Source organism: Leopardus geoffroyi, chromosome D2 (genome assembly GCF_018350155.1).
Source record: "Leopardus geoffroyi isolate Oge1 chromosome D2, O.geoffroyi_Oge1_pat1.0, whole genome shotgun sequence".
Classification (NCBI taxonomy): Eukaryota; Metazoa; Chordata; class Mammalia; order Carnivora; family Felidae; genus Leopardus; species Leopardus geoffroyi.
Genome location: NC_059334.1, coordinates 83,044,596 through 83,072,311, shown reverse-complemented (window position 1 = coordinate 83,072,311; position 27,716 = coordinate 83,044,596). Strand labels below are relative to the sequence as shown.

At 47.0% G+C, this 27,716-nt stretch overlaps 2 protein-coding genes across 8 annotated transcripts in view; one reads left to right on the top strand and one right to left on the bottom strand.

The window, feature by feature from the left end:
- DOCK1 (dedicator of cytokinesis 1) overlaps window positions 1-27,716 on the bottom strand; it is a 531,830-nt gene that overhangs the window by 269,604 nt on the left and 234,510 nt on the right. The gene's annotated exons all lie outside the window — the stretch shown is intronic.
- Window positions 1-27,716, top strand: part of INSYN2A (inhibitory synaptic factor 2A) — a 59,382-nt gene that overhangs the window by 16,905 nt on the left and 14,761 nt on the right. The window contains exons 2-4 of one of the 3 annotated variants that reach the window (XM_045439233.1): window positions 82-187; window positions 3,034-4,207; window positions 24,106-24,177. In XM_045439233.1, the coding sequence (XP_045295189.1) occupies window positions 3,039-4,207; window positions 24,106-24,177 (1,241 nt within the window). In that variant the 5' untranslated portion in view covers window positions 82-187; window positions 3,034-3,038. The remainder of the gene's footprint in view (window positions 1-81; window positions 188-3,033; window positions 4,208-24,105; window positions 24,178-27,716) is intronic. The other 2 variants (XM_045439232.1, XM_045439234.1) reach the window with 2 other exon arrangements.

Here is a 27,716-nt window from a genome sequence, read left to right as displayed (position 1 = left end):
TGTAAAACAGAGAGGAGCTTGGAGTTGTTTATTATTATTATTTTGCCACTGGCAATTAATTTTTCTGATTTGTTTTATTAGTTTGATGGTTGGGTCCAAGATGCAGAATATCTTTCCAAACCAGTGGACGGATGTAAGAAAATTATTTCGGTGCAGTTCCTGGCAAATCGCGATGATGAATAGCATGGTAGGACAAACTTATTCAGACACACATTTTTCAGTAGGGGCAGGGAAAAGGCTGAAAAATTACTAGTAAATTGCTTTTTGTAAAAATGCTCTCCCTTTCAAATTTTCCCTGGGAGGAAGGTCTTCTGCAGAATGATGGGACAATACAGTCTGACACAGCTGGACAACAAAGGCAGCTCAAGAATGACTACGAGATAAGACTGAGGGTTAAGATTTAATTTTCTCATTAGACCCCCATGTCCCCCATACCTTCCCCACACCAAGTCCTTTTGTGTGCATCATTCTAACCTGTTGGGATAAGTGTCTGTAAAAGATATATATTATCTCTCCTTAGCAGGCCTTCTCTATCCCACCCGCCATCCAGAATCTCGTCTTCCCAACACAGAGCCAGGATATGATGCGGCTCTAGTCTGTGCCCTTCCTGTAATGCTCTCTCCAAAACCGCCCAGTGTTTCAAGCGTCAAATTACAAAGGCCTCCAGATATCCTCAGCGCCCAGTAAAGCCTAAAAGCCAAAGAAGGCTTATTCTCTGTCTTCTCAAGACTACCTAGGAGAGCGACTGTTCAGGGGTAATTCTGTTGTCAGAGGAAACACAGATGTGGCAGTGGCATGAGGGTGTGGCTCCCTCCTGGCTAGGCATAGAGCTGGGTCATTTCCAGATTAGCCCTTCGAAACAGGCACCTTCCAGAACACCCATCCCCCACCCCGGGAGCCATCTGTTCTCGGCCATTCACCTTGCTGGAAGGAAGGCCCTTCCCTTGCGGGGACACACTCCAGCCATCGAAAGGGAACGGTCTAATGTGGTGGTTCTTACCTGGGGGCAGCTGTGTCCCCCTCTCCCCAGGTCACTGGCGCATGGGGAAGGTGCTCCTGTCTAATGGGCAGCAGCTGGGATGCTACTGAACATTTCTACGTGCGCAGAAGAGCACCCCCACCAAACAGTCATCCAGCCCCAAATGCCAGGCGTCCCAAGGCTGAGAAACCCTGGTCCGACCTAAAGCAACTTCGGCAGAGCTCACTTCTGCTGCCCTCCAACGTGACTGCCGGTTCATCCTCATGGCATAAGTGATGACATAATTAAGTTCTCTCTAAGCCTTCTGTTCAGTAACTCTAGCGGAGACCTGCAAAGTGCCAGGGCCAGTTTGCAGAGTCCCCAGGCTGCAAGGAGCGGCAGTTCTAGAACACGCTCAAATGGGGGCTCTGGGCTTCTCCCCACTTTTTGCCTTCACCGGACGATCATGCCCAGTAATCATGCATTCCTACCCCAATAAGAATTAAGGATGTGGGGAGGTGCCTCTCTGTTGGACACCTGAGGTTATGGGAAACAGCATGAACTCAGACATCAGGGAGATCAGGATCCTGCTCCTGCCTGTATGTCCGTCCTACTTGCTGTGTGACGTGAACAAGTGACATAACTTCTCTGAACCCCACTTTCCTCCTTGAAATGGACCACACGGCACTAAAGGTGTTAGGTATAGTCTACACGCATCAGTGGAGCCCCGGGCAGCCCATACACTCACCCAGCTCCTGTAACATTTCTAGAAAAGTGCTCCTGGAGGTTTCAGTATCGGGTTCATGGGCTCCCCACACCCCCCCCCCCCCCCGCCGGACAGCCCGAAGGGCCTGTTGGCGCATGCACTGGGCAGTGCAGCCTGGGCCCCCTTCTTGTTCATCTGGCTCACGTCTGTGACCTTGCCTCTCTGGACGTGCTGCTCTAAGGCCAGGGCCCTGTATACCCCGGTCCTCCCATCTGACTGTTTTCTTCCAGAGCGCTAACTCACAAACAACATAACTATTTTCTTCCTTTAAGTTCGGCCCTCAAGAAGATTCTTCCACGTGCAATGAGCAGCTGTGAATCTGCCTGATACAGTGAAGGCACTTACCCCACTGGTATTCCCCGGAGGGATCATCGGCCACCTGCACCTTTTTAGATGCATTTAATAATTCAGCCCAAGATGAATTTGCATGATTAACATAAAGCCTTGTGATTTTATTTTCTTTCGGGATTCAAATACTGAAACCACCACCATTGTTTTCGTTTTCAGAGGTTGGGATCAAAACACCAAACTTGATTCTAGAATGAATAATTTTTTTTTTTAATGTTTTTTTCAAATACCACTCTCCATAGAATCAAAGAACAGAGCTGCTAACACGGTCTTTATCGATGCAGGGGAACCCATGTTCTTTCTAGGGCTAGCGTTAACCCATTAGAAGCAAGCCACACTGCAAAGATTAACTGTTTCTGGTGTTCGCATAGAGCAGCGTGCCCGTTGTCCCATGGCGCCCGTGTTGGCAAAGACAGACAAAGAGGTTTATTTCCGTCCTTCATCGTAGGGCGCTCCACATGGATCTCTCTGATCAGGACCTAGACTCCCCAATAAGAAAACACCAATTCTCCTGGGTTCCAGTAATAGATTAATCACGTCATCCTCAAAAAACTAGTAAAAGCCCAAACCGAATAAGATGCATTTGGAAAGCCATCTGCCTATGAAGTGGAGGCGTGTATGCAAAATGATAATTTGAAGGCAGAAGAGGCAGCATCGTTGGGTTTCTTGATGAATATAGTAAAACAGGTTTGTCTAATGGGGAAACATGCATTACTATCAAAAGAAACGAGTGTATCCCACATGGAAAAGCAGGCAGGCTTTAATATCGGAGAAGCATCTCAAGCTGTGCCTGCCAGCGATTCTCCGCCTGTCTGATTTTCCTTAACAGAAAGGCCAACCTCACCTGTTTAAAAGTAATTAGGAAGCAGGCAGTAGCGAGGTGAGCTAGGAGCTGTGTGTGCCTGTGCTCGCGTGTGTGTTTCCGTCCCACTGACGCCTGTGTTGATGTTTCTGCACGCAGGAATCATGGTCAGTAAGGAAACCGGCAAATGCGTACTCACGACGTCAGAGAGCGAAGTCGAACCTGCCGCCTGCCTGGCCCTGGAGATGAGATACGCCCTGGATCCCAACCGGCAGATTAAAAAGCGGAATAAAGCCCTGCAGGTGCGCTTTAAGGATATCTGCGAGGCACAGAATGAGCAGAGGGACTCACGGCTCGCGGCGGGACAGCCCGGCGAGAAGCGGGAGGCGAAGCCCGTGTCCTACAGAGCAGCCTACCGCAAATACATGACCGTGCCCGCGCGGAGGGCCATCCCCAATGTCACCAAGAGCACAGGCGTGCAGACCTCGCCGGACCTGAAGAAGTGTTACCAGACCTTCCCCCTGGACCGCAAAAAGGGGAATCTCAAAAGCATCCCGGCTGCGGATGCCTTTAAAAGTCAAAACAACGGGTTTGTGGCGGAGAAGCAGGAGGAAAGGGCGGGGGAGGAGGCCCGGCCCTGGGGTGCCGGCCGGGTGCACAAGACGGCGGCCTCGGTTTTCCATTCCGATGAACACGTGAATGAGCTGGACCAGCCTGCCGGGCTCAACTGCGCAGAGCCAGGCGAAAACCCTGATGCGCACGGCTGCCGAGAGGAGCCTCTCCAAAACTCCGCTCGGCCTTCCTCCCGGGAGCCCGACCACCAGCTGCACGGCAGAGCGAAGCACGGCAGGGCGACCCCGGACACGGAGGAAGCCGCTCTGCCGGCCCACGGGACGGTGTTCAAAACGGAGGTGGCCGCCGTTTATGCACCTGCCCCCAGCGCGAAGGCCCTCGAGGCCGCCTTGTCAAACTCTGCCACCGCGAGCGAGTGGCCCCTGTGCCCGGCGGCCGACCAGGAGCGGGGGAGAGCCTCGCGTCTCAACGGGCTCCAGGGACCCGCGGCGGCCCGCTCGCCCCCGATGCAGTGCCTGTCCCCCGAACGCAGCGGGCGGCCCACGCAGACCCGGGCCCCGCCGGGGGAGGACGGCCAGCCTTGTGCCGCGGCGGCCTCTGCGGGTGGAGAATCCCGACAAATCGTGCCTCACACGGAAGTCGTCGATCTGAAAGCACAGCTCCAGGTGATGGAGGACCTGATCAGCTCAAGCCAGGAAACCATCAAAGTGCTCTTGGGGGTCATTCAGGAGCTGGAGAAAGGAGAGGCCCACCGGGAAGGGTATGTATGCCCACGTTTCCCCTGAAGCCATGCGGGCTCATCCCCCCCCACGCCCAGCCCACCCAGGGTCCCTCGGTAGCCTCCAAGGCCCAGATCCTTAGTGAGACTGACATTTCCGCGTTTCGGCGGCAAGGCGATAGTCTGAGAATGGCGTGAGCTCAGAGGGGCCCCGAGGTTATTGTACGATGCCGGACATCGCTGCGTACTCGCCGTGAAGATTTATTTGATGGTTGGCGTTCAGGTGCTTGGCCTGGAATTCAAACCACGTGCCAATGGTTTGAATGAATGAATTGTTGGGTCTTTCTGTCGTGTGCCCTGCGATGAAAGGTTGATGACACTGAGGACGTCTCACAGGGTAGGCCAGTCCAAATTCTCTAAATCAGACGCTCCTCGCCTCATAGGAATCGGGTTATGGTAGAGAACAGAACTGAGGTGGCGTTCTGGGAAGCAAATGCTGACTTGGTTATATTAAATCATTGGAAGAACATTGATATTTAGGGCTAGGGTTTACCACAATAGGGGAGATGTCTCTCTGTCCTTGTGAGGAGCTCCTAGAGGCAATGCCCACCCTCGGGCAAGCCCTGTCCGTGTGTCACGAGGAGACGTGCCTTTCCCCGAGTGGTCTTGTGCGTGCATTTGCACCATAGGGGGAACCAGACCCAGTTAGCAGCCCAAGCTGTCAGGCATTGACATCAGATTGCTGAACTTTGTTCCCCATCTTTTAAACTGTGCAGCAGCAAACTTAAATGACCTAACGATAGGATGCTAGTCTTGAGCCCTTAGCTAGGAAGGCTCGTATGGGTCTGGCAGCGGGCTGTGCTGAAACAAAAGTTCCATGCTTCTCGAAACGGTGCCCACGGCTTACCAGCCTTTGTCTTCACTGCCGGGCTTTCTCCTTCCCATTTCCCCCTGGCACTGTCTGGATTCCCTCCGGGCAATGGTCTGGAGGTGGGATCGGAGTACCCCCACCCCCACCCCTGCGGCCCCCACCCCGGGTCGAGTGAGCTAGTGGCCAGTGTGAAGGTAAGCCAAGAAATGTACCGTCAGGGCACAAACCACGTGGTGGGCGGTTTCCTCAAGAGGATTGCTGTGGTTTAGTTATAGCGTTTGCGTACCACAGACAACTCGGAGGACACAGTCTGTGTGTCCCAGGGCAGCAGGTGAGGCTTAAGCCCTGGGCCCGGAGGCTGGCCTCTCCCACTTAGCACAGGTGGCTCATCCAGTAGGGAGCAGATTCTCAATAACCCCACCCCGTCATACAAAGTACTGTTTGCAGTCGATGGTATTAAGCTGCTAGGCAGTCATAAAATAATCTAACAGGAGATTAGCAGGAGCCTAAGGTTGCAGAATGGTTTCAAAGGGCCTTTTTCAGTCTTGGGTTTACATCTCCATTTTCATCCCATTTCAGTCATTTAGGCTTGACTCCGTGCACAGCCAAAAGCAACACATTAAGGTTCTGCAAGGGGTCTGTCGATCGGTAGACCACATTCCCACCGAAGAATTAAAAGCCCAAACGGGCCCCGATCACTGCCTTTGAGGCAGCTTGGAGTGACTGAAACCGGACAGCAAAACAGGAAGAATCCAACATCACTAGTTGGGGGAGGGAGAACAGTCACCAAATGGTGTAAAGCCAAATGCATATGCTAATGTGTATGCTCGCGAGGGTATGTGCTGAACTAAAAACTGCCGAGGCTGAACACTCATGAACACCCCACGAAAGGAGAACCACGTTATACATGTAGGCTCCACACACTATCAGAACAAGTGTGGACACTGGTTGTAAATGGGATCCCCTGAGTTCCTGTCAGTGCTGTCGGTCTACAGAGCCGTGCACTTAAGAAGGCACCTCGAGGTGGGAATTAGGACTCTGAGGACCTGGGGCATGGACTGCCTTGTTTCTCTCTGTGCCTTGTTTCTTCACCTGGAAGTTGGGAATCATCACACGTCCTGCAGATGGAGGGGACAGGAGGATACGGGGTGACCTTCTAATGCGGTTCGCCCAGTGCCGGGCGCATCTGAATGGGACTGATTGGTCTTGCTGGGCAAAGGTGCTGGAGAACACTTAGCAGTCCCACATCTGAATCCAGTGTGATGAATGTACCCTCCACACTCTCGGCACACAGGCTGCCATCAATATTCTTCCTACAAGCCCTGAGCTGCTCTGTCCAATACAGTACCCAGCAGCCACATGTGGCTATTGAAATTCAAACTCAAGTTAATTACAATTGTAAATTCAGTTCTTCAGTTGCATTGGCAACACGGCAGGTGCTCAAGAGCCACGTGCACGGACTGGCTCCTGCACAGGACACGGGGCACTGCCATCGTCCCCAAAAGTCCGTCAGTCCGTCACCCCAGTATCCCCCACATGAGGCACAGTGCTGGGCTCCTAACCGTGTGAGCGCTGGGCCCCACAGATCAAGGGAAAGGGTGACCTGACTTTAGAATCAATGCCCAGTCTGGCCGCTGCCTGTGCAGCACAAGCTCACTGCAGGAAGGCAGTTCTGTATCCTGGTGAATTCCCACATCTCTTCCAGATCCTTCATTTCCAAACCCGTGTCTCTGAGTCCTCTGGACTCACGTAACAATGAATCAGGTGCTTTCAAACTCCAAGGCGACCCTGAGAGTGGCCCTCTTCCCCATGCCCATGGTCATTAATTTGGCCCAAACTCAAATTTCCATCACTCTTTTGTATGCCAGAATCTGAGAGGACGGCAGCCTCACAGGTGGACAGAGCAGGGTTCTTGTCCACCCCTCTCCCGGGTATCTGGGTCCAGCGCAGAGTGGGAGGATGGAAGACAGGTCTGCTGGCACCTCTTTAACAGCTGGTTCCGGGGGTGGGGGTGGGGAATAATAGCATTTGTTGATTTCCACGGCGTCAATATTGCTACTATGGCCAGTTGCGACCAGCTGACAAAATCCTGACAATTTCACCTTCTGCTCCTCTGAGCACCAGACCAGTCCTCTGAAGGGCATGCACCAGGATCGTCACTTTAAAGGAGGAATTCACAGGATTTACTTTATGTCCTCAACCTAAGCCAGAGAAGAGGTGTTACCGTTGCACCTCATGGTAAAAAAATGAAAACTCAGTCTACTTTACGTAAATTATTATATACTCACTGCATAATAACCTGACAGAGAACTCCATGGCCAAGTTAAAATATCAGTAGAGTTTTCCTTGGGAAATATTCTAGCGTTTATAAAGTCATCGATAGTGGAGAAGACTCAGAAGCTGGGTAAAATCAATTTCTCTGTCCACCTTCCTCCCCCAAATGAAGCACGGGCAGCCTGCTTTGTAAAGAATTTCCCTGCATCAGGAGAAAGCTGGGTGAGGACGGGCAGCTTATGTGCACCTCAGAGCCCACGACTTTGAATCCCAGTGGCAAGTTCTGCCTCTAAACCCGCCCCTCACAGTGAGGCCATGGGCTTGCCCTGGTGTACGATGTTAGGACAGAGCCAGGGAAGAGCCAGGACTCTTGAAACGTGGCCAGTGGCCAACTTCCATCTCTCGAAGTACCCTGAATGTGTGACCTTTTAGTAGGACTTCTTTTCACTAGTGAGCGGTTCACACAAGCTCGTTGAAGCCGTTCCTCTGGGCATGGGGATGCCTGTGTCTCCAACTCAACCGTATTCAGTAGCTTCCAAATTATTTTCCATGAGACTCATTAATCTCATCTGCTTACGTAGATTTCCAAAAGGTCTCGCAGAGCGTTCTCAGCTTAGGGAAGTTACTTCATCTCAGGCAGCTTCCATTTACATCTTCTACCACAGGCTTCTAGAAGCATAAGGACGGTGCCTGCAAAGCTAGGAGCAGACACCAACGCACGGCGGGCGCTGAGGAGCGGACACGCCCTAACATGAGCATTTCAGAGGACGCGTTCCATAAGCGGGTAGCTGTGAAAAAAGTATTCAGAATCACGCCTTTTAGTCCCTGTCAAATTGCTGGGGCAGTTCACTGAAATCGCTCGCTTTATGCAGTACGGGCGGGATTTGGTCACTCTGCTTGGATGAATGCCAAGAATTATTCTGCTTATTTCAGAGCTCTCAGTATTATTCTGGTCTCTTCCCAGGGAGTTCAGGGTCACACAGACTGCCTCAGTAAGCCGTTAATGTAGTCGTTGAAGGCTGAACCAGGCAAACGGGGCACTGAGTCTAAAATCTCAACTACTTCTAACAGTTGTGATTACCCAGAGCAGCTGTGCGCTGCTGGGCAGGGGCCCCTGGGACCCACGGGCTGTGGGTCCCAAGTGCTCACAGCGTGCGCTCCCCAGCCACTGTGGTGGGCACTCCACAGGGAGACGGTTATTTACTTCCAAGTCTGTACCCCACACGTTTAGTGTCTTCATGGGTTCAATGGCCAGTGACAGTCTAATGATACTCTGCTATTCAGAGAACACCCAAAAACGACATGAGGGGCTGTATTTGTGCTGTCAAGCATGAGGGCAGGATCTGTGTTTCCCCGAAGTTAAGTAGGTTCTTTCGCTGGTCACAAGTGTCCCAACATCACCTGGGTGTCACCTGCAGGCCTGGGTGTTGGGGGGGGGGGTGGCTGGAGAATGGGGTCACAGCAGAACCCAGGCCACGCTGGGCCCTCAGATGTGATGGATGGACAGAGACGAAATCTTGAAGCCCCCTGAAGCATCTGTACTGAGTCAGAGCGAATGTGGGACCCTCCCTGAAAATGAGAAAATCCTAAATAACAAACTAGCCCAAGGGGTCCGGCAGTTTGCAGGAAGGGCCGTGAACCCAGTGACTGCTCCCGGGGTCCTGTCCATCCTGTTCAACCTCACCAAGAAAGAGTACTTCTCTGTGACGTGAGGTCCGGAGGCATGTGCGCGCGCGCACACACACCCACACACACACACACACACACACACACACACACGGGGGAGAGCAAAGAAAAGTAAGCCAAGGGAATCCCCCTGAGATCAGGGGCCCTTTGAGGGCAAGTGCTCACAGCAGCTTTGAAGACAAAGGAAGTAGAAATAAAGACCTGAGGGCGGGAACAAGTTAATGCAAACCCAGCGTGGAATCCTGTGTGGTTTGCTCAGCTCTGTTTTCTTTTAATCACTAAAGCAAGGCGGCCGGCCACACACCGGGTGAGAGTATGTGCAGATACTCATGTCTAGGGGAGAGAAAAAAAAATCAGGCTTTCGGGATCTATGTTTATTTGAAGACCTCAGAGTCACCTTTCGACGTGGCAACCGGTGGCACGTTTTTCCTACAAAGGGCCAGATAGTAAATATTTTCGACTTTGATGATTCAGCTTTGCCACTGTATCATGAAAGCAGTCACAGACGAGATGTGTCCACACGAGCGTGGCTGTGTCCCCGTGAAACGATACGCAAAAACACGCAGTAGCCAGATTGGGGCCATTAGCAGAGTTTGCCGACTTGTGCCACGCGGTCTTGTAAATGTAGGGACCACATTTACTCAACTGGAAGCCGGGTCAGTAGATGGGTACGGGACAGTCCCAGGCGTGTGACTGCCAGACAGGTGTAGCGTTCACTCGCATGTTCAGAAGGCCTATACATATGGGAGTTGTTGAGCCCTGTGCCAGGCAAGGAGGGCATACAAGTCGAATGAAGCGTTCCCAGCTCACTGGTGGTCAGTTTGTTCAAGCCTACGCCTGACTGTTTGTCGGCCCATACGACCTTCAGAATTCTGCTTGTGAGCCCCGCGTGTGTGTCTGTTATCCACACATATGTCATTTGTGTGTATAACACATACACGACAGCATTTCTTTAAGACCTGGGAAAGGTCTCACTCCCCTCCTCGTAGCAGGAATAAGAGATCATTACAGCACACAGTTGTGCCCCGTGACTTGCTTCCACCTAGAGACTGATGCTAGATGGACAGAAGTGATACAGTCGTTTTATCTTATGTCCCTATACTGACAGATCACTCAGAACCAGGCACCCTTCAGAAGGACTTGTCAGGGGAGGAGAAATCTCTCTGAATTTGCTTTCATTATCCATGCCCAAACAGAATAAATACTGCACCACAGTTACAGTGGGAGCATAAGGGGGCAGTTTAAGTCACAGAGCAGAAAGAACCAACGTGGAAATCTGTGCGCCACTGCGGCAGGCAGGGCATGAACGCGGGACTCGCCAAGGTCTCAGTGTGAGATGCTGTGAACTTCCCAGAGCCCCACTCCAAGAGGCGAGGGAAGAGCTGGGCCTTCCACCGGGTTGGAACGGCCACATTTGGAAGAGAGCAGATGGCTGCATCATGGTTCCTCAAACGATGCTTGTGGGTCCCCTCCGGAATGAATGCTGTGGGCCACCTTCCCAGAGGTCTGGCACGATGCATCACAGAGAAGCGGGGAGCTGTGAGCACCAAGGAGAAAGCAGCACCCAGCGTAGAGATCAGGAGCAGAAAGGTCCTTATTCCCTGCCAGACGCACCCCTGTCCCTCTGCACTCCCTGCTTGAACGGGATGAAAATGTCAGCACTTCATTTTCTAATGCTCTCGATAAGTCAGTTTCGGTGTCTCTGCACACATGTCCTATCCCAAACATTGCAGCCAGATGACTGAGGTCTGCCTCCTGCTCCCTTCGTTTTTTCCATTTTCCGGGAAGGAAATCAGGGTGGGGAGGGAGCAGAGAGGGACGACCAGGGCCCTGCAGGCAGCCAGTTCTGAGTCGGCAACTTTGCTCTGCCCCTCTCTCCCCTGGCTGTGCTTAGGCACGGCTGTTAACCTCTCCGAACCTCAGCCTCTCACTCTCTAAAAGTGGGCTAAGACTACCTGCTTGGGGGCTGCTTTTGCAGATTAAACAAAATACAGAGGACAAGGCTCTCAATCCAGGACTCGGTTAGCAGTCAGTAAAAGTTCCGTCCCCTCCTTGCTTTGTTCCTACTGAGAAGCACCCTTCCAAGTGCCAACATGCGGAGAGGTTAGGTAAGCAAGGCACCTTCAGAGAGCTTCTCCTGCTTTATTATACAGGCTGGTTTATTTCTGAAGGTGAGGAGGGGTGTAGGGTTACCAGGGGCGACCTCAGCTCTGTACTCATTTTCGGAGAAGTGCACAGACCAAGCGGAATTGGGGTCATGGACAGGCGGGGTTTGGAGTCGGGAAACACGGGCTGGTCCTAGCTCATCCTGGCCTGGCCTCTCTCAGATACATGTTCCCCTGTAAGGGAAGGACAGTCAAGATGAGACAGGGGCCCTCACGGCTCCTTTCTGCTCTAAGAACAAATCCTCCAGGGAGGCCAAAGAACAACCTAATTTCAGCCACTGCCCGAAAATACATATAAAAGTTTACAGAGGGAGAGAATCAGGCAACACAACCCTCTCTGCAGACGTCCTTCAATAAATGCGTCCAGGGAGCCCAAAGTCATAATTTGTCCCTGACACTTCATTCCGTAGCTCTTCACCTGCTACAGATGCTGGAATTGGCTTCTGTCCTTTTCAGCTGCAATCCTTTGAACAGATTTCAGGAAAAAAAACCTTTGTTTTCTTTTTCTGTTGCATCTAATGGCTTTTATAAATGTGTGATCAAATATTCAAGTTGAAAGCCTCAAGTATACGTTCTGTTTTACGATTCTGCAATTGAAGGCACACATCATGTTCTAACCAGCAGTCCCTTCGCCTAATGCACGGGGCCATGGTGAGTCTTTTCTACGGCTTATATAACTTTGTAAACACTTTTTTTAAGTTCTTGATAAATAATAAGGCTTTCCAGCCTTAATACGAGAAATGAGGCAAATAGATTTGTAAGAATATAAAACACATTCCAGATTCTTGCTTTGGGCTTCATGTAGGTATCACACATACTTGAAAATGTAATTTAAATAATCTTCCTGTGCAGAATGCCAAAATAGATTTCAAATACCTCCCCGGCCTTTCAAGTTGGTAGGTGAATAAACGCCTCACCACTGAGCTACCCGGCAATCCAGACACCCCATTTGCAGATAAAATGAGCAATTCAAGGCATGACATGAACGTTTATGGAATTTATGGATTTGTGTCCCAGAATTCAGGTGTTTTTTTTTTTTTTTTCCAAGAGATGAAATACAAGTTCTAGTTTTCAAATACTTTTTAAAATCCCATACAATTTCTGCTGAGCTCTGCAAAAATGGCTCGAGCTCTGTTGCCCACTGGGTCTGTATGACAGTTCGGTGAAGTGAGTGTCTCTGGGCCGAGCCACTATAAAGCCCAGCTGTTCTGAGCACCTCCAACAATGAGAGTGTTCTGCATTGTTTCATTTAATCCTCAAAATAACACTGAAGGTAGAAATTATCTGCACCAGAAAACTAAAGCTTGGCTATGCTAGGAAACATCCCCAAGGTCAGAAGGCTGGTGAGAATTGGCAAAGGCAGACTTCCCATCTAGACCTGCCTGGCCCGGGCACCCACTCTCTCACCCTCTAAAAATAGGCAACCTCACATATCCGCCCAGAGTTAAGAAGCAGGCATTTTGGTGCGACTATAAATCTGCATTCTTCCTTCTACTTCAAAGGCACTAAGAGGCTCTTGTGCCCAGAGCTGGTGAGGTCTATGCAAACCTAGGTTCTGGAGAGAGTACGCTTCTAATGCAGCTTTTAAAGGGATCCCAGTACTGAAGTATGTTTTTAAGGATTCAAGCTCAGTTAAGAGGAATGTCCTCTGTGAAGTAATTTCAAAAGAACCAAAGCCATTGATCTTGAGGGACCTGAATGCCAAGCACAAAATCTATCCTTAAGCAACCTTCCCGGGGAAAACACTTCAAGACCTTCATGTACCATCTCTCACATTAGTGACGCACTAAAAGTGACCGCCACGTGCCCCGCTGGCTCCTCTACGTTCCTCAAATGTGAAGGACTTCCTCAAAAGTTCATGTGAACAAGTTGAGGAAGGCATGCAGTGCAACCAAAGTAAGCACGCATGTATTTTGAAGGCCGGATTTGAAAGGACGTTTCTGAGAATCGAGTTCCTAGACACCAAAAAATAGAGTAAATGTTTCCTATCAGTATCTCATTGGTTACAGCACCAGACTATCTCCCCAGATAAAAGTCTCATAATGGGACATCAAGAATGTTATAAATGATGGCACCAGAAGTTAAAGATTTTAATCTTCAACTGCAAGAGCTCTGAAGCCGTTGTTTAAAAAGTCAGTCCAAGGTCAGACTTTTGAAACAATGGCCAAACGCTGCACAAAGCCTAAGTTCTGATTTCAAATGAGCCAAACTCCTCTAAAAAAATAAAATAAAACAAAACAAAATAAAATAAAATACATCAAAAGAAATTGTCACTCAAAACTAAAGGCCTCTGTGGATATTTACCAGCAGAACCAAGAGCAAATGCACATTATCTTCAGATTAAAACCCCTGTAGGTCAGACTTCGGGTACCCACGGTACTTGTGCCGGAGAAAAATGGCAAAGCCAGAGCCAGCTTTGCTTTTAATACAACATACCCAGACCCCTATCCTCATTCTCGTGGGGTAGCCAGTGCCACCACAATTCGTGTTCATTAATTTTCAATAAATTATAGCTTAAGCTTTATCTGTCTTCCAGGAAAACAAGTTAATCAGCTCGGCCTCAGCTCAGCCCTAAAAAGTTTTCCTTATGAATAAGCTACTCCTGGTGCCCTTTGGGGCAAGTGACTTGTTTCTCACCACGGCTCTCATTTTGCAACTTAGGGACGTATGAAAGAAGACGCAAGCTTTTGCCCTGTCGGTAACATTACCAGCCAGTCCACACACAACATGATAATTACTATCTTCTCCAATTCCTGCCTATTATGATTTTATATTAGGGAAAAGTGATTTTAAAACTCTCAAGAGGGAAGTTCTGCTCTAATAATAGTGTTTATCTCGGTGTCTGTCTCTGTCCGAATCTGACAGTAATAATAACGTATGTGCAATAATAATAATATATTCTGATTGCTTATCGTGCCCGGCTCTGTGTCAAGGGAAGCAAGCAGGGAGTTGAGGCAGAGCCGTAGGGAGACACAAAGACAACAGTAAGCACTGCTGCAGGTGAGGCAGAGGGCAAGGGACAGCAGCTGGCTCCCACGGACCCCCACGTGCTTGACGTGTTGCACAAGCAGCCATGCTCTTCCGCTGACCACCATTTTGCTTTGCTTTATAACAAAAACAAGCATGACGAGCTTCCCTAAGAGCCAGAGCCCCCCGGGAATTATGGAGTCACCACATTTGGGGAGCTGCCAGGCCAATAAAATTTAATGTGTCAACACCCTATAAAGAAAGCAACGGCATTCAATATTAAGAAGGTGTTTGTTTCTCACGGAAACTTGTTCTCCAGGGTTGCTCCTGGGATAAAGGAATGACATTTCCCAGGGACGAGGAGGGGGCTGGCTGAGGTGCGGACTGAGCCACGTATTTTAATACCTGGGTGTGGGAAGCAGAAGACGACTGACCTTTTCCACTTGCTGGAGAAATTTAAGATGGGATAACGTTAATACTTGGAGACAGATGTTCTCACCTGATCCAGCTGGGAACATCGCAGAGCAGACCGTCCTATTTTCCATTCCAGAAGCACAAAGTGTCTGATGTCAGTTAACCCAGCAGGGTACTCACACAGATGCTTCATTCATTCATTCATTCATTCACTCATTCACTCACTCCTTCATTCACTCGTTTTCTTATTCATTATTCAAAAAATATTTCTTGAGCATCCACTACACTTCACACACCGATGTGAGCCATGAATGTCCATCAGGGAACAAACAGACAAAAATCCCTGCCCTCATGGTGCTGACATTATCATGGGGGATACAGACCTAAAGCAAACTAAGAACTAAAACGTGTGGCATGTTCAACAGCGGTGAGTATTGTGGAAATGCCAAAAGCAGAGAAGAGAGATCTCATGCCCATTTTGAGGAGTCATGAAAGAAACAGATATTTATGATGTATACCTCACCCTGCTCCATGGAGAGCACTGGGCCAGGATTGGGAACTTGAACCCGTGGCCCCCAAGATGCTCTCAGTCACCGGGGACAGAGACACCTGATCACATCATCAAAATCCACTGAAAAATGATCTGCGGCCTCACAGGGTGCTGGGAATCTGCCAGAAGACATGCTGTCTGTGAGGGAACAGAGCATCTGGGCCAGAACAAGGATGTACGTTTCAGTGAGCACAGAAACTGTCTCCAGAAATAGTGGGCTTTCTCAAAGTTCTACAACTCTACTTGGTCACCATACAAGCAGCTCCTTCACAGTGGAAACACGTGTCCTTGAGACTTGAAGTGTCTTGAGGGCAAGGACTATGTTTTATTCACCCAGGCAACTGCTCCTCAGAGAAAAGCCACGCACCAAGCTGGCGCTCAGACAGCATCTGATGAACTGTGCACATCACATGCAACCGTGCTGAAAGCCAGTCGGTTGTTCTGGCTAATCTAGAGCCAAGTCTTTTAAGGTCTCATAACTAGAACATGAAGAGGAGATCGCCAGGACTACCGATGTGTCTAATAAGGTGACTCGGGGCTTGCATGTGGGGCTAGTTCTTTAAGGGTCAACATCTCAATTCCTGGCTCTGGGAGAACAGATGAATAGCAACTTTGAGAACTCTACCCTCCAGTAGAAAAAAATCAAGGTGAAGACAAACGGGAGGAAGAAGGAACTACTTCAATCTATGAATGGACTGTAAACCATCATTTCTAATTAATTTGTTTGCTCTCAGCACACTTTGCAACAAGCCAAAATTATAGATGGTGTTAGGGTTCCCAGGCTAGCCCTCAAACTTTTTTTCAGCTGTACTGAGGCTCAACTAAAGAGGGCTACAAAGTCTAACCATCATGTTGGTAACAGGATATTCCTTCTCCGTTCTAACATGAAAGCCCAAAAATAGATCTCCCTTAGGGGAGTCAGCCAGGACAACTCTATTTTTTATACAGGGTTTGTTTGGAACATGCACATTCACATTCAGGAGGATCACATGAGACTATACGGAAAAGAAGTTTGATGTACTTCAATGTCAATAACAGCTATTTTCTCCAAAACAGAAGTCCTAGATGAACAGAGGAAACCAGTAGTTAATGGGATTGGCCTTATTGCCTGACCTAATATCTACAGGCAAAAGGGCAGGAAAGGAAAGAAACCAGGGTTATATAATAAGCAATGACTGCTGGTTAGAATTCTGAAAACACAAATAATTCAGTAATTATACCAAAGCAATTCTACTGTAGTCTGCCCTATACCATATTCAAGATACTGAACAGAAAACTGGGTTTTTTTATTTACACGTCAGGCACGAGCCGCTAAACTTCACTGGACCTGACATCAAGCCAACCCTCATAGATCTACGGAGTCAAAGTGACCTTCCCAATTAATTTCCTGATGTGTTCTTCCATTCCTCATTCCATGTAGCCACAAACGTTTATTGCCACCTCTCCTGCGACTGGCATGCAGGCTGTTGGCTGGGCAAACAAAGAAAAGTATGAAGCTCACCGAGACAATACTGAATGGTAGCTGTTGTGGCAGAGGAAAGGTAAGGGGGCTGCCCGGAGGCACCCGAGGCACAGTTGTAGGCTGCTCCTGCAGAATCTAAGAAGGCTTCAGACCAGCCAGCCCTTTTGGACACCCAGGGGGACACAGGGGTCCCGCTAAGATTTGGAGTCACTTATTTCGCATTCTTTAAAACACAACCTCACTTTCTAAAAGACACAAAATGCTTAGCCGGATGGGGATCCCAGGCCACTAGTGAGCACAGGACTGCCACTGGCTAGCAGCTAGCTCCCATCAGTTTCTGGGGAAAAGGGAACCGGTCATAACATCACCAGGGAAAGCTGGTTCTGCCTTCTATTGATCAACGAATGACCTTGGGGGTTTGTGAGGACAATCGACTTTGCATTGTTTAGCAAACTTTAAGTGGATGCCCCCCCCCCCAAATCCTGGCATTTAATAGCTTCAGTGCATAAAGCAGAGTTGAGTTTACATGGATATATATGGGAAGTTAAATTCACTTTCACTGCTGAACAGCTAATATAGGAAGTAGCTACACTTCCGGAGCATAATCTGGCAAATTCCTAGTGAGAACTCAGCCTTGGGAACAAGCCAAAAACACTGCCAGAGGTGGTCTTAAAACACAGTGCGGGGTCACTGAAAACAGCTGCCTTTGACTACTTTTTGAAACTTAATTTCTCCCAACAATGGTTGTGGTTTCCATTTATGCCTCTAATTAATGTGACTCTTAAGTGAAAAAGCCCTTTAAGATGCTGACATAAGTGATGGCTGCGTTATCAAGAAGGGATGGCTGGAGCACAAACCTGGCTAGAATGAGGTAGAGAAAACACTTTTTGGCACCTAGTGAGAGAGCCAAAAGAACATGAGGGATCAAAATAAGCATAAATTAAACAAGTACATAAAATTATCATTGAGAGTAGAGATCATGCCATTTTCTTTTTACAGCAACCACCATCTCTAGCTAAGGGCCTAAAACACAGCTCTGAGTTCATTCAAAGGGACCAACCCATTACCCTACATAACGTATGTGTTTTGAAGACCACAGAGAAAGGATCTAGCGTCATCTAAGACACCATCTGCCTGCATGCTAGAAATTCCGAACCTGCTGAAAACCACCATGCCATTTAAAAGACCAGCAATTTAGCAACGGGATCACGGGCACCGTGTGGGGCAGGCCCACAGCACACTTCGTGCTGACACACTTGTGACATTAGATGAGAGGAGAACGCTCTCCTGAAGTCAAAAAACACCCACAGTCACCCAGGAGTGAAAGAAGAACATTTTCAATTGGGACATGAAGATCTTATGGAGGAAATCATGTCGGGGGACGTGGCCATAGGAGCAGCATGGTTAAAGCCAATCCAATAATCCAGTGCTAGTAATTACTACTGAATATCACAGGATTAATTTCTACTTGCCAACCATTTATGACATTGTCGGACTTTGTTTCTGATAACAGGCACAGTGATAGACATTTCTTTTTTCATTTCCTGACCTTTTAACCAATTAATTTGGGGGGTGGGGAGGGTCAGAGTTGTTAGTCCTGACTCTCGGGCGTCATCTTCAAGGTCTTTCAGATACTAAGAGCGGCTCGGAGGTGTGGCCAGGAAGAAAGCTTTCGGTGACCTTTCTATGACATTTCTCGGCACCCTTTCCTACCACCTAGGGCCTTGCTATCTTAGATCTCCCTGTGATGCATTCTCGAGAAAGCACATGCTGTCTGTCACTGCCACTCCTGCTCTTGGGCCCCTGCCTCCAAGGACATAGCTCAGGCTGATGCTGGTAGCCATCCTTCGTCCTTCATCATCCCCATGGCTTTGTTATAAAAACTTCCACCCCAGTTCCGCCACATACCGTACCTTCTTTGTTGCTATTGTTGTCCACTCTACTTTCCATTACGTCTTTTGTGACTGATCCGCAAGAGGAATAAGCAGAGACTTGCAAACCCCAAATTCATCACCAATTTTCTCCTTTTTATGTAAGCATACAAAAGTATATTTTTATACCCAGGATTTTTAACTTTTAATGTCTATTTTTGAGAGAGAGAGGGAGAGAGAATGAGGAGGGAACGGGCAGAGACAGAGACACAGAATCCGAAGCAGGCTTCAGGCTCCGAGCTGTCAGCGCGGAGCCCGATGTGGGGCTCGAACCCACGGACACGTGACATCACAACCTGAGCTGAAGTCGGACGCTTAGCTGACTAAGCCACCCAGGTGCCCCTATTTACAAGAATTTTTGAAAACGACAACTACATATTGGAGCAGATTACTGCAGAAGAAGCCTAAGGCAGCTGGAGAAACTGGTGAATTGCCCACAGAATTAAACGTGAGAATTCTAGGCCACTCCAGAAAGGAGGCCCCAATGTTGTGTCTGAATGAGGTGTCCCAACTAGAGTTCCACACTGTCTTCTATAAACAACAGTCATTTCACTTCCTTTAAAGTAGAGCAAGGTCTTATAAAGACATCTACAAAGCAGAAATGGAAATGGCTCTCCACCTGGTCTCCGCCAAAACCACCTTGTAAAACGCGCTTGTCCACATCCTTCTGCTCTAGCAAATCTTGAGCAACTCCTCCTCTGTGTGTTTTCACGATGTCCATGCTCTTCCCATCCTTAATCATCTCATGACTCATGTCTAGTCTCATTTAGCTTTCAGTGAAGCCCTCCTTGACCGCAGAAGTGTCAAAAGGGTATCAAGTGAGGAGAGGTCCCAGGGTCTGGAATTTGTTCCTCAGTTAGAACTGTGAGCTGGAGGGATGGGGGTGGGGGGTGGGGGCTGGCAAGAGAATCAAGGGAACAGAAGAGAAAAAATACCAAAGACAGCAGCTTGGTACTTGGCACTGTCCTTGGTGCTGAATGATATGTTTGTTTTTTCAAGTTACATATACCGTTAAGACCAGAAAAGGACTGACAAATGGCAACTAGCTACAATGGTACAACTGTATATGCTACAAAGATCAATGCATGAAAAATCCATGTTTATAACGGGCATGTTTATCATTAGTGTCCAAAGGGGTTCCTGCTGGGGAAAAAGTGGGGACCAGAGCTTTGCACAATGTATACTTTTCATTTGCTTTTTGCACTTAGTTGGAATTGTTTCATTAGATTTGTCTATTACTGAACTTCAGTAGGAGAACCAAGAGAGTGATTGTATTATTTGTTCAAATTAATATTAACCAAATAGCATACCGGCATTGTGACAGGCATAGGATTATAAACCTGTATGAGGTATAATTCCTCAAAACAAAAGGAAAGAGAGCTTCACAAAGACAGCAGTTAACTTGCAAGACAGAAAATCTGTAATTTTTCATCAAGACATTCTTTCTCTGAATCTTTTATATCAATAACCTAATCTTTCTCTTCTCTAAACTTATAATCACAAAAGATCTCTAGCCCTACTGACAATGGAGAAGTATCTGGTCCAGTAGTTCAAAATTTTTGGAATGCCCCTCTTCATGGCAATGGCTATCTAAAAAGATAATCATTTCAAGTATTGGTTTTATGACTTGTTTCCAAGTGAGAAGGAAAAATTAGGGAAATTCCATAAGAGCACTTTGTGTTCTCTGTCCTATAGAAAGAATTTATCTGTTTCATCTCTATTTGGAGAACACATTCATTCAGATGCTGTAACACAATTATTAATGTGACCATAAAATTATCAGTGAAGCCAAACCCCACAGCTTGAAAGCTCCAAGGACAATTAGATGGATTATCAAAGCAATAAGCACAATGGATTACATAGTTTAAGCCTTCTAGTGAAAACACCTGCATGCTTAATAAAATTTTAGCAGGTATACCTTGATTGACATCAGCTGCTGGAGGCAGCCTATGACTTAAACCACATGACACGAGGGCAACACATTAAATTTTATCCGCAAATTAATTTCTCATTGATCTCTGTTTCTATAAACTGCCTGTAGGGACTCCAAACACTTGAATCCTTTAAACAGAAGAAAGGTTAAAAAACAATCTTAGAAACATACTGAGGGGTCTCTCTAAGAAAAGTTCATGGCAATGAGAGCCTGATAATACTTCTCAGACATAATGGAACTATGACTGACCATCTTTCTTTTAAATTAGCTAAAAACCAGTGACCACAAATATGTCTTCATGTAAAGTAGACATGATGACTCGTTTGCTTATCAATAGACATCAGCCAAACCATACTATGTCTCATGATTGAGTGACATGGGTTGTGTTGTAATAAAGGAAGCAAGAGAAAGGAAACTGAATTAAAGTGATATTGGAGGCATGGGTGAGAGTTAGTCAAGAGGAAGTGTTTTCCAAGTCACTCTTTCAACCAGCTAGAAGAAAAACTCTAGAATGGCTTTCCATTACATTTAAAATAATGTCCAGAGAGTTTCCAATTTTACATGGTCTGATCTCATCTCCCTGTACTCCTATATGCAACATCTGTTCTAGCCACACTAGCCCTTTTTTCTGTCATGCAAACATGCCAACATCATTCCCATTGCAGGATGTTACCTGGGAGAGTCCTCCTGTTTGTACCACTCAGCCCTGGACCTTCAGATGACTAACATCTTTTTTTTTTTTTTTTTTATCACTAAGGTCCCATTTCAGAATCCATGCCCTCAGTGTGCTAGCTAAAGTCACCTCTTCACAACCCTTCCTTAATACAGAGCATTATCAAAACTCACCCAACTCATCCATCCATCCATCCATCCATCCATCCATCCATCCATCCATCCGTGTGTTTGTTTTTTGTCTGCCTCTGCCACTCTACTGCAAGCTTCGTAAGGACAAGGATTCTGTCTTATTCAAAAATGTCTCTTCAGTAGTCAAATAATGTCTAACACCTAATGGGCACTTAATAACTATTTGCTTACTCACTGTAACAGGGTTAAAAAAAAATTGTGTACTTTTTAGAGATGGTAAGAATAGTGTTTTCAGAAAAGCACTTTAAAAAAGCAATTTCTAGCTGAAGAACACTAAAGTCCTGAAGAGAGGCCTTTTGTGCATTTTTGGTACCCACTGCCCTTGTCCTGTCATTGCTGGATTCACTGACTATCCCAACCCGCCAATTACACGTAGGGCAGAATACCAGTCCCAAGGTAGAAGGAATGTGTCACAGAGAATCAGAAGACTGGGGTCCAAGAATAATGACATCCTGAACCTGAAATGTTACTGTATTCTCCTCTGTAAAATGAGGATAGCATAATTAATTTGAAGACTCAAGGCTCTAACGTGAGATACTTGGGAATTCTATGATATTGGCAAGTAAGGGGTGTTGGTATTGATGACGCTTGATAGAGATTTGTCCTGTGGTCTAACACAGGAAGGTTCTACAAGGTTGGAATTCATATTTTCCTCAGAACCAAGAAAGAGTGCCCACACATAAGGGGTAAGAAATGTCCCTGATTTTGCCTGCTTTCTCTTAAAAATGTAAACTTTGGACTATGACTAGCATCTATAAACAGCTGCCTTGGTTGGTGGTTAGCACATGCTAGTGCAACCCAAAAGCAGACCAGGATGTCATTTGCAACCCAAGCTAACAGTGCCACACCCGCCATGTCATTGCTAGGACATGGGCTCAAGTGTTGTGCACAATACTGTACAGAATGACCTTGGTCAGAAATGAGCTTAGGGCAAGCTCTAGTAGAATATGCCAAATAGAGAAAGTCATTTTACATATACGTAAGACATGGAAGAATGCAGAAGGTCAATGTCATGACACAGGGGAACCCTGGAATGGATTTGACAAATCTGGCACCAGGTGGGAAGGTTCATGAGGAATGTCCTCTTGGGGTTTATCATCAAGAGGACAAGTCTAAGGAAGAAAGTGGCCATGTCTCGTGAAGACAATAGGGAGGGTGTGATGTTCATACACGCTCTCGATTGTTCCTCTCTACTAAGCCAAAAGTGGGAATCCAGAGAAGCCCTGTACAGAAAGTGATGGTGGACCAAGTCAACGCACATGCAGCCACACAAGGATTCCAATTGTCGCCCAAGTACAGTGGGGTCACAGGCAATGATCAGCAACACGTTAGGGCCAAATATGGCCACTTGATTAATAAGAAAAATACACAGAATTCAAAGGTCAAGTCCTGAGTTTACCAAAGCTCACTGAGACAACATGACATTGAGTGGAAAATCTTTTTGTCAAATGTTTATGTAACACAAAATATAATGAGGAAAACAAAAGTTATTTTCAATTCAAAATCCATGATGCATACAAGAGAAGTTTACATAGTGAAGGTGATAAAAATATTGACTGCTGATGTTGACAGCAAACCTCCTGTGCACACTGTTACTATGTTGAGTGATTCTCTAAATGTAAATTTACCCCCTAAGTGTACATAAGCCAATTCAGGTGGAAGCTCTTCTTCTGCCACAAATTTAACAGACTGTGGTTATCGCGTTTGCCCCTGGGTACAAAGTAATATTTGGAAAAACTACACCTGGCTGTTAAAAATATCAGTGAAGAAAGGTCAACTGAAGTTTTTAGAGGAAGCAGCATCAAAGCACCCCCTATGCTAGTTTCTTGGGGCGACTGAGCCAAGAAATAGTGAAGGCCTGGTCAAGAAAATCCTGCTTATCAAACCTTGTGGTTTATTCAACCTTCCACAGTATGCTCCAAAAAATACTCTTGGGTTCTTGTTTTTTTGGTTTTTGTTTTTGTTTTTTTAAGGAGGAAAAGAGTTAGCAAATGCCCCACCCTTTACCCCCCCACCCAAAACAAAACACAAAAAACCCCACCAAACGAGTGCCGCCTCACAGCACTTATAGACCTCACAGCCAGAGAAGGTCAGTGGGAAGGCACGGCAGCAGCATAGCATACTTGACCACAAGGCTGAGCAAACTGTTTTCTCTACAGAGCCAGAGAATGAATATTCTGGAATCTGGAGATCAAGAAGTAAAACAAAAGATATTCTGTAGATAATTATGTAAAAACTTTCACTAGTTTTTACTGTCAAAACCTTTATGGACACTGTAATTTAAATTTCATTAATTTACACAGTTTCCAAATATTCTTCTTCTTCCTCCCCTCCCCACCCCCAACCATTTAAAACGTAAAATCCATTCTTAGCTTGCTGGACAAAAATCAGACCAAGGATGGGATTCAACCCGACAACTATAGTTTGCAGACCTGTACTCCAGCAGACCGAGAGGTCACGGGGCAAAATTAAGCCACGGAGTCAGAGTATCTGGCATCGGTTTTCCCTCAAAGTTCATTTAAAACACCATAAGCGTAAAGGTGCCCTGATTGTCTTTTAACAAAATCAGATTATCTCCTTCACCCGGTAGCTGATGTTCACATTCTGGATTTATTTTCCATATCATCTTCGCTGTAGACGTCGCATTGGTTTTGTATGATAAATGCAGACAGGAGCAAAATGGGAAACACACATTAATCAGTTTCCATTACCATGACGAGCGACGGCATTGGGAAGGCATCTGGTGTGAGTGAGGTGTCTGCTCTTTAACAGCCAGCGACCACCAGCCACCGCTTGTAATGCTCTCCTGTTCTTATCTTGTAGGCTTTCATATCGGACTGGGCAAGACACAGCTAATTGTGAGACATGCAGGAACAGTGCATGTGTTATCTATAGGTATGTTAACGTTCTCCTCCTCCCACTTTTCTATTACGAGTGACAAATGATGTTTACCCACAAATGCAAGAATCATTGGGGGCCGTGCTGGGATGATCGTATGAGACACCGAGTAAAGGGCCTTACCTGACCACAGTTCTAAGCTACTTTTCCATCCTCAGCCCCAGGTCTATGATCCCAGGATGAGGGAGAGCTTGAACTCATTGGTCTTGCAAATGCATCTTAGTGGTTTTGAAAACGGGGAGAGAAGTTTGATGGCCTGCTGCCTCAGAATCGATAGCCATGAGCACTGTGGTGTGTTCCAGAAAGCTCTGAAATATAAGCCCTTCAGATGGTATAGATCAAAGGCTGCAACCCACACCGCATGTGCTAGGAATACCGTAGAAAGACCCAGGCCGCTTGCATCAAATGCGCAATTTGTTTCCTTAGGAACTCACAGAGACCGTTGAACTTGCAACTCTCGGGACTTAACCCCCTGTCTAGAACCCCGGCAGCTGTTCACCATGTTTCTTAATTTAAACTTTATTTAGATTACTCACCTCAACAAGAATGCAGCAGAAACTTTCAACAGGGAAAAACCATGTTAGGCTCCTCGTGATAATTTAGGATTTTCAGACAGAGTCACAACCTTCAGAGAGGTTACGGTCTTTTTTCTTCTCGGAAATGTAATTTTCACAAAGTGAGAGAGGAGTGAGAGATGTTATGATTTAGTTCATTGCGTAAAATGAAGCTTGGAGGACAACTGTAGTTGACTTCTCAAAAACAATTCTAACTGCATAGTTACATATCCAGAAATGTGTAAAAGAACTCCCATCTCCCCCGCCAGCAAATACACCTTCCAGAAAGATCTTCAGAGTTACCATCCTCTCCTCAAAAAAGTGGAGACAGAGAGAGGGTATAAATGTCTTCAATGTAGCAAAAAGCTGGAGTCCACACAACCTTGGGCCCAGCACATATCTCCAGTCGGGGCAGAACATTCCAGACAGGACTCAGCCTCTTTAACAGCAGAGCTGAGTCACTTGGTGACCTTCGGTGGGACCAGGCAGAAGAAACCCAAGGCAGACATGAGCGCCGATGTCACACTAGCACATTCCTTACTGCAGAAGTTCTCAACAAAGGGCAATTTTGCCTCCAAGGGGACATCTGGCAAGGTCTGGAGGGAGACATTTTCAGCTGTCATAACTAGGGAGGTGCCACTGGCATCTAGTGGGTAGAGGCCAGGGATGTTGCTAATGTCCGATAAAGCATAGGACAGCCCCACAACAAAAATTTATCCGGTCCAAAACGTCGGTTGCTCCGAGGCTTGACAAAGCCTACCCTACTGGAACCATCGCCAGGTTAAGGTCCATAAAAGGCACAGGACCCTGCAACCCTGCATCAGCCCCCACCCAGCCTGCCAGCCCGCCTGATTGTCCTCAGCTATTAACAAAGAGGAAGGTGAAAAGCAAGCACCCAGGCAAGTTCTGTTTGTCAAGAACTCGCACAAATCGCAAATTACGTCCTCGGGGACCGCTACGTATCAGAGGAGTCTGGTCAGTGGGAAGTTTCTCTACATTCATATCATGGAAGAGAATTTAGGGTCACCAGCGAAGGGATGTAACTCTGACATAAAATAACTTAGGAAAAGCAGTGAAGAACGAAAGCGCCTGGCATATAACCTCCCCGTTTGGCTTTCGTTACTCTGGGACCTACAGGTCACCCAGTCTTTTAACGCAACAGAGCAGAAGTGAGCAGAGATTTCCAGAGAAGGTTCAGAGTGAGCATCATGAGCACAAACCCATTTAACATTTTGTGGGTGATTGAAAAAAGAATTTATTAGGACACTCTCCAGGGTAACTGAAGTAATTTAAGTAAATTTAGCTCTAAATCCAGAAGTGACTTACATTAAAAGTGATATTAAAAGTGATTTAACAAGCCTGTGAAGGACAGAAATTGGTCTTTTTTCAGGAATTAGCTTTGAGTGGTTGCTATTTAGACTTGGCTCAGCCAACATTCTACAGGAATCCCAGGACACCAGCTACTGGCCCACTTTCTGAAAGAACTCTGAGGGTCTCGGAACCACAGGAAATTGCGAGTAATTGAGCAAAGACTGGCCAGTTAGAGGGACCGGGGCCATTGTGATCACTGTGCTTACCTCCTACAAAAATGGGAAAATGCATGTTTACTCACAGAGATCTTCTTGTCAAGAGATGTGACCATGAGGGAAGGCTGGCCTTCCCTTGGGGGTGTGCATCTCTCCCAGGTGCATGGGAGGAGCCACACAAACCCCCCACCGGCCCTCTCTCTAAATGAGCCAAGTATCCTTGGAGAGGTGGTAGCAGAAAATTGGGAATTTTAGATCTCTCGTGCAGGAAAGTATTTTAAAATCTCTCCTTCAGAGTGACAATTCCCCAACCTCCAAGCTTGTGTCGCACACAGAAGCTACCCTAGAAGGCCTAACAACAACGTTTCAGCTGGACTCATAAAGTCAGCCTTCCAGCCGTTAATCCAGACGAGGACCTTGATATCGCTGACACGATGAACACACACAGCTCATCAAGCTCTGTTCCCAATTTTCCTGCCCCTTTACATTAGAAGTCATTAAAATTTAACTGTGACTAACTTGCACAGGGTTATACGTCAACAAAAAATTTAAACGCTCTGTATGCTGGTTATTGACACTGGACCAGAGTGTTCTGAGCTCCATAGATGGTAAAAGTGCAAGCTCACTTCTGGTCAACTAATTGAAAACCCAGTCAAAGGGGCGCCTGGGTGGCGCAGTCGGTTGGGCGTCCGACTTCAGCCAGGTCACGATCTCGCGGTCCGTGAGTTCGAGCCCCGCGTCGGGCTCTGGGCTGATGGCTCAGAGCCTGGAGCCTGTTTCCGATTCTGTGTCTCCCTCTCTCTGCCCCTCCCCCATTCATGCTCTGTCTCTCTCTGTCCCCAAAAAAATAAATAAACGTTGAAAAAAAAAAAAAAAAGAAAACCCAGTCAAAAGGGAAATCATACGCTTAACGTGTTAATTTAATCTGAATCCTATAAACGGAGCTCTTATATTTACTTGGTGGAAAGTTATGCCAGTCTTTTGAGAGGCGGCCCAGGTGTTTTCTGTGAATGCGGGCACCCCACTAGCGTTCCAAGGGATTTTCCATGAACCATCCTGTGAGGGAATCTGATTTCAGAAAGCTTCTAGATCCTGATTTGCCCCTACCTTTTTCACACTTGATATTTGGTAACACCTTCTTCTGTCCAAAGCGTCTAACTCACAGAAATAATTCTCTTTGACTAAGTTCTATTACATTGGTTTATGTAACATTCAAGTAAGTCACATCATTTCGATGATGGGCACCAACGGCATGCACAGATCCAAACACAACATCCTCTTGGTGAGCACACAGCTGCAGAGCGAGAACAGAGAAGCCTGTTCACCAGGAGTGTCAGCCTCGTGCGGTTACGTCACGGCAGAACCACATCAGTGGTTAATCCAGGACAGCCGTGAAGGTGGCTTCCATCATACTGTCTGAATACCAAGGACTAATGTAACAGGATGAAGGAGATAC